Source organism: Eriocheir sinensis, chromosome 39, assembly GCF_024679095.1.
Source record: "Eriocheir sinensis breed Jianghai 21 chromosome 39, ASM2467909v1, whole genome shotgun sequence".
Lineage (NCBI taxonomy): Eukaryota > Metazoa > Arthropoda > Malacostraca > Decapoda > Varunidae > Eriocheir > Eriocheir sinensis.
The window spans coordinates 10,939,509-10,952,891 of NC_066547.1; the positions used below are offsets into that span (position 1 = coordinate 10,939,509).

Genomic DNA, 13,383 nt, shown 5'->3' on the forward strand with positions numbered 1-13,383 from the left:
GTAATAAGAATGATGAGAGGAGAAAGAAGGGAAGAGTAGGATGAGGGAGTGAAAGAAACAGGTGGAAATTTAAAGAATGGAGGAGTAAGGAGAGAAATTTACATGGAAGCAGATTCGAAAGGTAGTCGGGGAGGTGAATTGAGAAAGGAAGAGGAATAAGATCATGTAATTGGAGAGTCAGAATGTGATTAAAGAAAAAAAGGGAAGAAGAAAAATAATCAACATAGCGGTCAAAGGTAGTTGTGGTGTTGGAGGAAATGTAAAAGGATAAAGATTCGGTGGTAAGAGTGTGGAAGGGTGGAAAGTGAAAAAGAAAAATAGGAGGAAAAAAAAGCTCTTGGACACAACAGCAATAAGTATTGAATAAGATGGAGAGGGGAAAGAAGAAGAAAAAATTGGGAACGTCATTTTTTCTACCATCCTGTTCATGTAGTCTGTTTACAATTGTCCAACAAGTCAACTTAAAAAGAAATATTGAAAACTTGAAGAGTAAGATGGCATGTAACTTATCCCTTTACTTTTTTTTTTTCCACACAAAGATATATTTAACAGCGGCAAGTGCAGTAGAGTAGTTTGATTCTATTCAAAGCATCTCCAAAACATTTTCGCTTCATCTTTAAAGTTTTATTTTATGTTTTGCATTTTATCACGTTGTTACTATTATTTCAGCGTGGTATAATTGCAAGGGAGTTTAAGAGGAAAGGAAGGGGATTGAATGCTCTCATTTATGTGCTCTCAGAGTCTCCATACTATCCTTTATTGCTGAGAGAGAGAGAGAGAGAGAGAGAGAGAGAGAGAGAGAGAGAGAGAGAGAGAGAGAGAGAGAGAGAGAGAGAGAGACAGACCACACCCTTACCTTTTCTCTATTATCTCCCCTTTATTTAGGTTTTTGTTTTGCTTCTTTTCCTTTGTTTAAAACCATCATCACTCCCCCTTTTGTTCCTCCTCCTTCTTCCACACGTCCTGCTCATTTTAATACCCGGTCCTTCCTCCTCTCCCCTCGCTCATTTTTACGTCTTTCACTCGCTGCTTCCTATAATTTTCCATTCTTTTACGTTTCATCATTTTCGTCGTTTTCATTGTTCATCCCTGTTTCTCCATCTCGTTTTCCTCTTGCTCTCTCATTCCCTCTTCCTCCTGTCCCACCTGCTTTTCGTATACTATCATAGTCATTTTTTTTTCAATCCTTTTATCTACATCGTTAATACCCCCCCCCCCCCCCCACACACACACACCACCACCACCACTGCCAACACCTTTTTCCCTCTCCACCACAACCATTCTCCAAGTTTTCTTCCATCGACACCTCCGCGAAAGTCAAGACAATACCGCGGCGCACCTGTCCTCCCTCAGCTTCCCACGCACCTCCGCTCACCTGTACACGCCCACGGAGCTCATACAGTTGTCTTAGCGTGTCACTTGCAGTGCGCTGGGGCCGCGTTAAGGGAGGGACAATGCAGGCTGGAGTGCGTATTGTTCCGGGGCGGGGGTGTTGAAAAGTGTGATGCAGGACCTCCTGGAACTTTTTTCTTTTTTTTACTGAATTATGGAGTGTTTGCTGTTGGTTTATTGTTGCTGCTGTTCTTGCTGTTCTTGTCACTGAAATAAAAAAAATCTGGAACAGTAAAACATAATAATCTAATGTGTTTTGCAAGGTGATATTCACCAAATAGATTAAATAATAGATTTAAATAGTAAAAAGAAGATAAAATGTAACCTTTTTTCCTTTTGACCTGCTTACTCAGCCTTTTGTGTTGGTGCAAGAGATGTCACCAAGGTTGATGTGTCTGGTGTGGGTGTTCCCATGACGCGAGTCTTTTCCTCGGTTTGAAGTGGTGATGTTTGCTGGGCAGGGTGTTCGCTGTGGCCTCGCCGGCGCTGCAGCAGGCGTGAAAGTAATGGTGGTCGATTTGACCCCAAGATAAAAGCTTTCCTTGTGTGCGTCCTCTGGCCTTGAGGCTCCTTCAGGGTTTGACAAGATGGTGTTTGCTGGGCGGGCTGCTCGCCGGGGCCTCGCCGGTGCTGCAGCAGGTACGAGAGGAGGTCGGACAGCAACAGGTCCGTCTCCGTGTCCGTGACTTTGCCGCCCACGGTGGTCCTGATGGTCAGGGGAAGGCTGGGATCCAGCCTGAGGAGGTGTCTGTAGTTGACGTATTCGTTGGGCGAGGTGTTTTCAAAGGTGTGTATGGACCTGGGGACTTTCTCCCACTTGTCTATGTCGAAGGAAAACTTGACGACCGTCTTGGTCTTGAGGACTCTGCGGAAGAGTCTGCGAGGCCGGCGGACCACCAGGCTGAGGGCGGAGGGGAACTGCATGAAGCGCGCCCGCACGAGGCAGTACATGGTGGTGAGCGGCTTGGCGCGCCTCCTGGCGGCGTCCAGCAGCCGCGGGTTGTCGTCCAGAAACTGTCCCAACTTGTATTGGGTGGGTGTCTTCACAGTCTTCCCGCCAGAAGAATACTCCATCGTTATCGGCAGGTTTTCGTCGAGTTGCTCGAGCACTTCCTCCTCCAAGACTTTGCTGTGAGCAGTGTTGGCCAGCGTGTCGCCGGAGGCCGGCAGCCACGCCGCCGCCTCGAAGGTGAAATCCGCCAGCACGTGGGTCTTGGTGGTGCCCGGCAGGACGGAGCTGGTCTGCGTCACGCTGAGGCGGATGCGCTCCGGCCGCTCCTGTGCGGCCGACACCTTCATGCAGCAGGCAGCCTCGGGGCGGGGCCCCGCCGAGTCCGGGGGACTCGGGAGATCACGGTGAAGCAGCCGGAATTCCATCTGTCTGCTGTGTCATAAATAATTAGTATGTGCTCTGATCCACCTCATTACCTCGGTTTGGCTAGTCGGTTTTGGGGATGCTGGAATTAGCAGCGCAAAGACTGGCACTCTGCCTCCACGATGCTGCCTCAAACCTTGACCCTCTGGGGGGGGACTACGTGCGTGCGTGCGTGCGTGCGTGAGAGAGAGAGAGAGAGAGAGAGAGAGAGAGAGAGAGAGAGAGAGAGAGAGAGAGAGAGAGAGAGAGAGAGAGAGAGAGAGAGAGAGAGAGAGAGTGAGTGAGTGAGTGAGTGAGTGATAGCGCATTACTGCAGGAAATATGTGGGTGCTGCTGACGGTGCTAATGATGATAATGACTGTAAATCGGGATGTGTTCGGTTTTGGTTGACTCTGAATTTAGAGTGAAGGGAAATCGTGATAAAGTCTTGAAAGAGTGAGGGAAAGTGAAGGGCTGCTGGGAGGGAGGTTAGGAAGGCTGAGAGCAATAATATCTAAGGATGCAGAAAAGTGTGTGCCAGATGGAGTTCAATGTCAGGAAGTATAACATTCTGCGTGTAGCCAGGCATTATCCTTCTCATGATTATTTCTTAAATTAAACTCTCCGAAGCAGATCTAGGTCTAAAAGGGATTTAGAAGTTTTAGTAAACTATAATTTTCGTGCCGAGTCGATGAATTCAGGCTGAGAGTTGCGCAAATAGGGTTCTAGTTTCATTTCAAGGAGCGTAAGCTATAAATTGCTGAAGTCATCCTCAAGCTGTATTTAGCGTTAGTTAGATATCTCGATTTAGCGGTTCAGTTCTGGTCTCCTTACAATATACAGGCTATTAAAATGCCAGAATCTCTCCTCTGTAAGATGAAAAAATTATTCACGGGTTGTAAAACTTGCCATATGAAGATAGACTTAAACATTTGAGTTTGCATTATCTAAAGAAAGGCGACAGATGCAAGGAGACTTGATCGAAGTTTTAATGAATGAAGGTCGTTAATAAAGGTAATGATAATAAAGTTCTTGGTGGTAAGAGAGCCGGGTATGCCACGTAGCAATGGGTTTAAGTTGAATAAATTCAGACTCAACAAAGACGAAGGCAAGAATTGGTTTTCTAACGCAGTGGTGGGCAAGTGGAGCAGGCATGGTAGTCATACTATCATCTGATCTTCTCGCCCAAAGCTGCTGCTCCCAAACACCATCACTTCCTTTTCCTGACATGCTACAAGTGTATATATCAATAATGTCTTTTCACTGCCTCCTGCCTCCCGTTAGACGCCCGACGCCTGGGTGTGCTCGTAAATCCACTGTAATGCCCCCCGTGGCTGCGGGGAAGCCCTTGATAGGAAGGTGCTATTGGCGCCGTAAATTATTTCTGATGAGTTTATGTCTTTTATCAAACGCATCAGCCCCCACCCCCACCCCACCCCCAACACCCTGCCCCGACCATCCATTCCCAGTCATTCTTCTCCTGAACGTTATGTGTGGTGGGCTGGTGGTGATACTGGTGGTGCTCCGGGTCCTGGTCCTGCTTCACATGGATTTTCTTTTAGTTGTGTTAGTTTTATTTTTGTTCAATATTTGCTTCTTTTCATTATTTCCTTGGGTTTCTTCGTCGTTGCCTTTTAAACACATTTCTCTTTTATTTTATCATTATTATATTATTTATTATGATTATTATTACTATTAATTTTATTAGAATTCTCAGTAGTAATAAGATAAGCAGTAGGAGTTTTAGTCCGTCAGGTAACACCAAATATGAAGAAATTTTAGGAAAATATGGAAGCTCTTGAGTGCCCGCTCTCAAACAGGTTTTGCCCAACACACAACGGGTCAGTTGTAACCAATAACCGGCAACTGGGCGGTTGTGCTCTTCCTACATCGCCTATAGGGAGCGGCTTCTCGCTTGATTTGTTGTCAGCTAAGGTGGAACAGACTATAGTAGTAGTAGTAGTAGTAGTGGTGGTGGTGGTAGTAGTGGTAATAGTAGTAGTAGTAGTGGTGGTGGTAGTAGTAGTAGTAGTAGTAGTAGTAGCAGGGTTGTTTTGATTTAAATCATTTGATTTAAATCAAGTGATTCAAATCGGTTTAAATCAGAGTAAAAAAATCATGATTTAAATAAATATTAAATATACTGAGTTTAAAGTGATTTGAGTGTTATATCAAGAGTATAATATCTAATGATATATATATATATATATATATATATATATATATATATATATATATATATATATATATATGTATATGTATATATATATATATATATATATATATATATATATATATATATATATATATATATATATATATATATATATATATATATATATATATATATATATATATATATATATATATATATATATATATATATATATATATATATAAGGAAGAAGGAAGAACATGTGAAGCAGCTGCACAGGAAAAGTATCAAATCTACTTGTCCTGTACTGATCCTGTACTGGTCCTCTAGCAAGTCAGGCATCAGTGAATCCTTGCTATCTCTTACAAGAAAAATATTCAAAATCATAAAAACAGATAAACTATTAGTCCTACTTATGATTTTATGTAAAAAACTCATCTTGGGTGATGTATATCAAACTTTGGTTTCATTTAATAGTTAACATTGGACAAGTTTAATACAAGAAAATGGCCTCATTAGACTGAAAGAAATAATCAGTGGAAACAAACGAGGATTAATGCAAAAAAAAAATCATTAAAATAAAAAAATTCGATTTAAATAAAAAAATCAAATTTAAATCATATTTTTTTCCAACCCTGAGTAGAAGTACTTTTTTTTCTTCATTATCGATACGTCGGTACTCTTCTTTGCTCTGCGAGATAAAGTAAGGTCAACTTTATAAATATTTGCATTGTATTATTTTACAATTTAATGTAGCATGTTTCAATACAGTTAACAGTATCTAGTTGCAGTTTTAACATAATGACTACAGATGAAGCGGAATACAGATGAAACTTTGTGTCTGTGTGTGTGTGTGTGTGTGTGTGTGTGTGTGTGTGTGTGAGTGGGTGGGTGGGTGGGTGGTGGTGGTGGTGGTGGTGGTGGTGCAGGCCGTGGTAGTGGTGCAGGCCGTGCTAGTGGTGCAGGCCGAGGTGGTAGTGCAGGCCGTGGTAGTAATGCAGGCCGAGGTAGTAGTGCAGGCCGAGGTAGTAATGCAGGCCGTGGTAGTAGTGCAGGCCGTGGTAGTAATGCAGGCCGAGGTAGTAGTGCAGGCCGAGGTAGTGGTGCAGGCCGTGGTAGTAATGCAGGCCGAAGTGGTAGTGCAGGCCGTGGTAGTAATGCAGGCCGAGGTAGTAGTGCAGGCCGTGGTAGTAATGCAGGCCGAGGTAGTAGTGCAGGCCGAGGTAGTGGTGCAGGCCGAGGTAGTGGTGCAGGCCGAGGTGGTAGTGCAGGCCGTGGTAGTAATGCAGGCCGAAGTGGTAGTGCAGGCCGTGGTAGTAATGCAGGCCGAGGTAGTAGTGCAGGCCGAGGTGGTAGTGCAGGCCGTGGTAGTAATGCAGGCCGAGGTAGTAGTGCAGGCCGAGGTGGTAGTGCAGGCCGAGGTAGTAATGCAGGCCGAGGTAGTGGTGCAGGCCGTGGTAGTAATGCAGGCCGAGGTAGTGGTGCAGGCCGAGGTGGTAGTGCAGGCCGTGGTAGTGGTGCAGGCCGTGGTGGTGGTGCAGGCGTGGTTGCTGATTTCAAAGATGTATATGAGATCCGAACCTCACATTTTACTTAATTGGTGCTGCTGCCTCGAGGCTCTTCATAGTAAGTGAGAAGCCACCTGGAGGATGAAAGAAATCTCGAGAACAGTCACACTTAAAATAGTTGATAAATAGCACCAGTCATGATTACAGATATGACCTAGTGCAGTTTGCTTTGGTGGTGTTTTGTTTTAGGGTGAGAGTGAAATCTGGAAGAGTAAAGATGTATATATTTCGGGGGGAGTAAGCATAGGTTTTCAGGTGAATCGAAAAGTATTATCAAGACTTTTTTGTGTGTGCCAGATGTAGTCTTTGTTTGTACAACACCTAGAACATTTTTTTTATGATGGTGGTGGTGGTGATGGTGATGATATTATTTTATTAATTTTGAAATGGACGCGAGTGACACACCTTAGAGGAAAAAATGAAAGATATGAAGTTATAAAAGACTCAAAGGTTCCACTAAGAATACCACTTTTTTGAATGACACTAGAGAGTAAAAGGTTGAAAAAGAAAATACAAAACGGCGACAAATAGACGTAGAAACATTAAAGAAGGCATATAGAAGAGGGAGAACCGTCTGGTATTGCTGTCCATAAAGAAAATGAAGAGTTGAAGACATCACAAGAACCACATAACGAAGGAACAGCACGTCGACTAAGAAACAGACACAGGGAACGCCAGACAAGCCTCACTACCGGACAAATAAACGATGAACATGATACCGGAAAATGAGATCACTGTCACTACGTACAGCGCAAACATAACCCAGGAGGAGAACCAATAGAAAACACCGAAACCAGAACACGAACTCACACATAGACGCAGCATATGACCACCGAGACGCCGGCCATCACGAGGAAAAGTGTCCCTGGGAAGATGTCGAGTGTTTGTGTGTAGATCAGAGTGTAGAGGGGCGGCGCCACCAGCTCCACGCCACACTCCAGCACGGCGAGAAGGGCAAACACGGCGCCTAAGTCTGTAGGTGCCACGTTCTTCGAGATGGTGGCCCGCGATGCTATCACTGGGATCGTGCTGCACAAGGAGAACGCGGAGGCTGTGAATGCAAGACCGAAAGGAGTCAGTACGAAAGAAAACTGTGAGATGGAGATGATTAACGACAGATATTGAAAAGGAAATGAGCTACTGAAGAAGTCGTAGCTGATTAAAGAAAAGAAAGAACATCCGAAATGAGTGTAAACTGAGGAGATTAACTGAATAATGATAGACAAGGAAAAGGTTGTCAGTAAAAATAGTTGAACTCGTGTGGTGAAATATTGGCAGGTGTGCAGCGTTGAAAGGTGATGGTGAGCTTTTTTTCTCCTCCTCCTCCTCCTCCTCCCTTTTACCTCCTCTCCCTCCTCCTCCCTTTTCTTTTCCCCTTTTCCTCCTTCCCCTACTCACCCAAGTACAGGACCCAGGCTACCGGCGCTGTGCCCAGGATGGTGTAGAAGAAGAGCATGCTGACGCCTCCGACGAAACCCAGCATCGTGTCCTGCACCCGCCTGTAGTAGCTGAAGGTCGGCATCACAAGAAGGATCCCTGGACACCGGCGGCGGAATGAGCGAAGAGCAATGAGGACACAAGAACGGGACACAGAAGGGGGGCCATGGCTCATCAGGACGTAACTGTCCATGATCAAATTTTTAGCTATCCTGACAGTTGTGTGTTAAAGGTCACCTCTGCGCTATTGTTTGAGCTTTGATTAGCGTTATTTCGCAATGTTGTTAAAAGAATCCGTACCAACAATTTAAATCACAGACTAAAAAGATGACAATAAACAACGAATACCGGTAACACAAACAGAAGGCTCCACGACAGCTCAGAACACTGAACACTCATCACTTCACCGAGGGAAGCGCAGGATTCTCACCCGTGGCCTTCATGACGTAGTCGTAGATGAGCCAGGCGTTGAACTGCTGGTACTCCCACCCGAACACCTTCCGGTCGTACAGGAAGAACTGCGTTTTGGTGCCTGCCGGTGAAGGGAAAACTTACAGAATTATCAGTGTTGCTTGTGGCTTAAATAAGGATGACCAAAACTTTATTTTGGTTTTGTAACTTCTCTATAAATAAACAATTTGAATCTTCCTCCCCTAAAGCTAACAATACCAAATGCTTGATAAGAATATTACTCTAGCTGTTGTTAGTCCGGAACAATCCACCCACCTCTGGTGACGCTCCACAGCACCACCACCGCAGTGTGTGCCGCCACCAACACGCCGGGGCGGCCACTGCGGCGAAGCATCCCAGGGACCGAAAGTGTCTTCTGCAGCCGAACCTTCACGCCTCCTTTCACGCCTACACCAACGAAGGGTCTTTGCGCTGTATCCTCGCTGCTTGTTGTGGGCGGCTCTCCGACACAGAAGAGCAAGTACAAAATCGCAATCAGTATCGCCAACACGAAGAAGCAGTATACTAGCACATAACCCCCGCGTGCGTATAGCACAGAGGCCAGGAACATGCCGAGCGGGTAGGCTGAGTACTTGACCCACTCCACTATAGACAGCGAGATGGTGCGAGACCTGACCTTTGTCATGGCGCTGAGGTAGGCGTTGGTGGTGGTGAAGACGCCGATGTAGCCCCCGGCAACCCCCACCGGCACCATGGAGAGGTAGAGCAGCGGCGTGGGTAGCCACCACCAATACACGTTGGCCAGGAAGCACAGGCCAGTGAGTAGACTCCCGACGAAGGTAATGATGACCGGCAGGCGGCGGCCTCGGGCATCCCCCAAGCAGCCCAGTAAGAAAGAGGTCACGAGGGCGGGCAGGTACTCTGCCCAATGGATGTACGTGTTGTAGGCAGAGGCTAGTCGCTGCACCTGATCCTGCTCTGCCGTGTGGTTGCCCGCGTCCAAGTTACGGCAGGTCTCGGCGTCGAAGCTAAAGTGAACGGAGCACAGCTTGTCTACCGTCAAGTTCTCCAGCAGCCCCTGGTCCACGGCTTTTGCAAACGCATGCAGCAGAAGCGCGGGTTCTACCGTCACGCGTGACAGCACGTGACTCAGGGTGGACCTCTTGGGTGCTGGAGGCTCCGAGGGTGAGGCAGCGAGGAGCGGCGTTGACTCGCAGTCTGGTGACATGTTTCTTGACGATGAGGAAACTGTACAACTGTCCGACTTAAGCCCAGCCACGCCAAGAATCCTTTCTCAAAACTCGCGCCTGTGTGTGTGGTCAACCTAAGTCGACCTGAAAAAAATATCATACTGAGTATTATTGTATTGAAGATAATTCTTTTGTCTTTTGTCATGATTAAATATCAGAAGCATATAACTAAGGAACAAATCGTGTGTGCTTGCGTACCTTCATGCTTAGGTGTTAGTTTGCAGGTTCCTACGCAAAGTTTGTAACAGCTTTTCGGAACCTCCGAACAGATTATATTATGCACAAAATTTTAGCATTTAGTTATAAATAGTATAGTCTTCGGTAATCTCCCACAATATTTAGCACAAGCAAGTTGATCAGGGTTATTTTCAGCATGACTTCCACGAGAATGCCACCAACTTTTCAGTGCCTACAAGGCAAACTAAATGTTACAGGCTGAGAGCTGCCAAGATAGTAATATGAAAAATCTACGGACACAGCCAGACATGTTTACATTGTTTAGACGCAGTGGTTCCCAAACTCTTCCAGCCTGGCGCCCCTTTTGCTCCTAGGTGTGTTCCTAGCGACCCCCCCCCCCCCACACACACACGTCTTTCTCGGTATTTGATATGCTGTGAATTGATAACAAACTCACGAAAAAATAACGAAACTTATTTCAAGATTATTATCTATAAGGCATAAATTCCTTTAGTTTAGCCTCCGTGCTTTTGACATGTGTGTGATTTTGTCATTCAGATTATCTAAAAACAAAAGTATTAATTACTCCCAATGCCACCCTGCCGCACCCCTAACGCCCCTTATTTCCTCACTGCCCAACCAGATCTTTCCAACGCCATCAGGTGGAATATACCGCCCACTTTGCGAACCACTGACTGAAAGGCTCCCAGTATGGAGAATGCAAACTCCCGGGGCGTTATCAGATGCTAAAGCCCTTGCTCATACACACAGTTTTGCTTTTAAGTAACAAGCACGACGACAGCCAATAATGCATCCATCATGCTACACGATTAATGTACATGTGTGTATATAGTTCTTCGCTGCACATTTTATAGGGAGGAAATATTCATGTGGGTACTGTTATTATTTCTTGCAAATGGAGATGGCATGCAGAAATTTATATAAACGTTTTGTTGCCGTTAATTTTTACACGATATAACATAATTGAGATAGGTAAGTAATTTGAAGGTGCGACTGGTAATTTCGGAGACACGTAACTCGATTTCACATTAATGCCGTACTGGGTGACTAAAGTAGGAGTTATAGTGTTGTTTTGTTGATAAAACTACCGTTTACATAAGTCCGCTAGCTTCATTATAAGTCGTTTATATAAGCCAGCTTAATTATAAATTATAGATAAGTCAGCCTCATACGATTATATATGCAATCATACATAAGCCAATCATTCAATCATCCAATCAAACATACAATCATACAATCATACAATAAAACACAGGCATACAATTATACTATCATCCGTACAATCATACATAAGTCAGCCTCATAAATCATACATTAACCCGCGGCCCGCCAACCCCACTATAAATCTCTCCCACCAAGAAGAGTCTGGGGTAGATAGAGGACGTTTTCTTTACGGCTCGAGAAGGGAATCAGAGAATGGAGCTGTACGAGGGGACCTAAACCAAATTTTATTGCACATTCTCTCTCTCTCTCTCTATATATATATATATATATATATATATATATATATATATATATATATATATATATATATATAGATAGATAGATAGATAGATAGATAGATAGATAGATATAGATATAGATATGTTATCAGCGTGAAGACGTGAGCTGGCGTTGCTTGAATGTACATTTTTTTCTTTTTGGTAAGCTTCTTTGTGTGTGTGTTAAGGGGGGGGGGGTGCAGAACCAGGAAACGGACTACAGAAAGTATCCTGATGAAATAAATAAAAAAGAAAAGAAAATAAGATTATAACCTACACTATAGCCGGAAAAAAATACGGACATTCTCTTCAGGAGGAAAAATTACAATACCAACTAAAAATATCAACTAGCATCCCCAGAAAGCCATGATAAAAAGTATAGGAATTAAATATATAGGCTACTGATTGATAGGAGAACTAGGCAAAAAAAAAGGAAAAAAAAAGTAAGACTGAGGTTGTGAATTTTGTCACTCTATACATGACTCACTAAACAGTATATTGCAGGAAATAGATGACCAAAAAAGGCTGTTGGTGCGGTGAGTTATCTATATACATAATGTTATTGCATCAAGGCTGTTCACTACTATTTGTTTCAGGATACATCGCACTCTTCCCCCCTTCTTCCCGTGTTCCTCTGATCGTGGGGACGCACCTTGCCCTTACCCGGAAGACAGAGATCGTGCCCAGTGCCGCTGTGTCAGTCAGAGATCAGAGGTGCAAGTCGTCCAGGTGTTGCAGGTGTTTACGTTTTCAAGGTTAGTGATGGCATTGTCTGTGGTCAAGATTTAAAGAGTCTGGTGTTGCGCCATTTTCTTTTATTTTACCAACTTGGTAATTCTCCTGTGTTAAGAGTTGTTTCTTTTCTGTTTACGCTCTCATATTTCCTTGTCAGTATCATAAGCTCTTTCCTCTCTCGTCTTTACTCTCTTCATCACCGCCTCCCTTACACCTGTGAAGAATTCAGGGAGGTGGCGGCTGTGTTGCCCTTAGGGGACAGCTTCGTGTACGTGCACTCTCGACTGTATTCACCTGACTGCACATCACCGCCCACACAGATACGGAGCACAGTTGACTGAGACACGTGAGAGGCGAGGCAGGGGCTTGGCAATGATACAGGTGGAGGGGGGGAGGGTTGTAGCGGTGAGGGGAGGGGTTCAAGCCCATTGTTGTGGAGGTAGGACTGGGAGTGTTGTGTATCGGTGACACTGGGGTTGCTGGGGAGATGGAGAGAGTAGGAAGGGAGGAAGGAAGGAAGGTTGATTGGTTATAGGAGGATGGTGTATTATTGGTGAATATGATGAGGGGGAAGTATGGTTGTTAGAGACAGTGTGTTAAAAAGTACATTTGTGGTGATGGTAAGGTGGATTGGTGGTGGTAGAGGTGTTGGATGTGTGCTTGGTGTGTTGTTGTTTGAGTACCCTGCTATACTGTGATGTTTAGTTTAGCCTGGATGATGTTTAGGTTGGGATAATGGGAAAATATAGGTAGTTATAGTAGGATAAGATATATTAGTATTACTGAAATGGATGAGTAACAGAGGCAATAGTGGGGATGTTGACAGTAACCTTGTAGGCAGATTTCAAGGGCACGCTGCACAATATAACTGAGTCACCACAACACTCCAGACCGCGTGTTGTTGTCCGAGGTGACTTGTCTTATCTCTTATCTCGTGTTAGAGGTGAATATACTTACTGTTGGAGTGTTTGTCTATCTTTCCGTCTGGCCGTGCCTTCGTATTATCCTGGTTGTGTGTGGCAGGCCTTTTGTGAGTACATGTATTGACCTTGTGATACAGGCGGTAACTGTGGCTTTGGAGGTGCGTATCACGTCTAATCTCAGCTGGGTAGACCTCGGTGTTGCAAACATTTCATTGTGTAAAGATTAGAGCAGGTCAGGTTTGTCTGTTGTCTGTCATGCTAAAGAAGCCGAGTAGACATTAAATTATTTGTTACTGACGCTTTTTTATTCCGTGGCCCAGAGGAGTGAGCTCGTGTAACACGATTAATCTTTGCTCCTAGAAGCTACATTCAGAAGCTTGATTTAGATACATAATTCGTCACAATTAAATAAAAATATCGCATTCGTTTTATCATCGATTATGATATAATGGTACCTTATAATACTACCGATTTTACAC

The 13,383-nt window shown here is 44.5% G+C and overlaps 1 protein-coding gene and 1 long non-coding RNA gene across 4 annotated transcripts in view; one reads left to right on the forward strand and one right to left on the reverse strand.

The window, feature by feature from the left end:
• Positions 1 to 13,383, forward strand: part of LOC127008979 (uncharacterized) — a 123,660-nt gene that overhangs the window by 83,411 nt on the left and 26,866 nt on the right. For both annotated transcript variants that reach the window (XR_007761497.1, XR_007761496.1), the window contains exon 5: positions 11,843 to 12,001. This is a non-coding gene — a long non-coding RNA (uncharacterized LOC127008979). The remainder of the gene's footprint in view (positions 1 to 11,842; positions 12,002 to 13,383) is intronic.
• On the reverse strand, positions 5,928 to 13,192 carry LOC127008976 (solute carrier family 46 member 3-like). 2 transcript variants are annotated; one of them, XM_050881529.1, is made up of 6 exons: positions 11,910 to 13,192; positions 8,633 to 9,651; positions 8,337 to 8,438; positions 7,868 to 8,005; positions 7,280 to 7,520; positions 5,928 to 6,543 (listed from the first exon to the last, which is right to left on the reverse strand). In XM_050881529.1, the coding sequence occupies exons 2-6, from the start codon at positions 9,543 to 9,545 to the stop codon at positions 6,495 to 6,497; spliced, it is 1,443 nt and encodes a 480-aa protein (XP_050737486.1). In that variant the 5' UTR covers positions 9,546 to 9,651; positions 11,910 to 13,192; the 3' UTR covers positions 5,928 to 6,494. The 2 variants fall into 2 exon arrangements, with proteins under 2 accessions (XP_050737486.1, XP_050737487.1); XM_050881530.1 differs by having other exon boundaries at positions 11,899 to 13,192.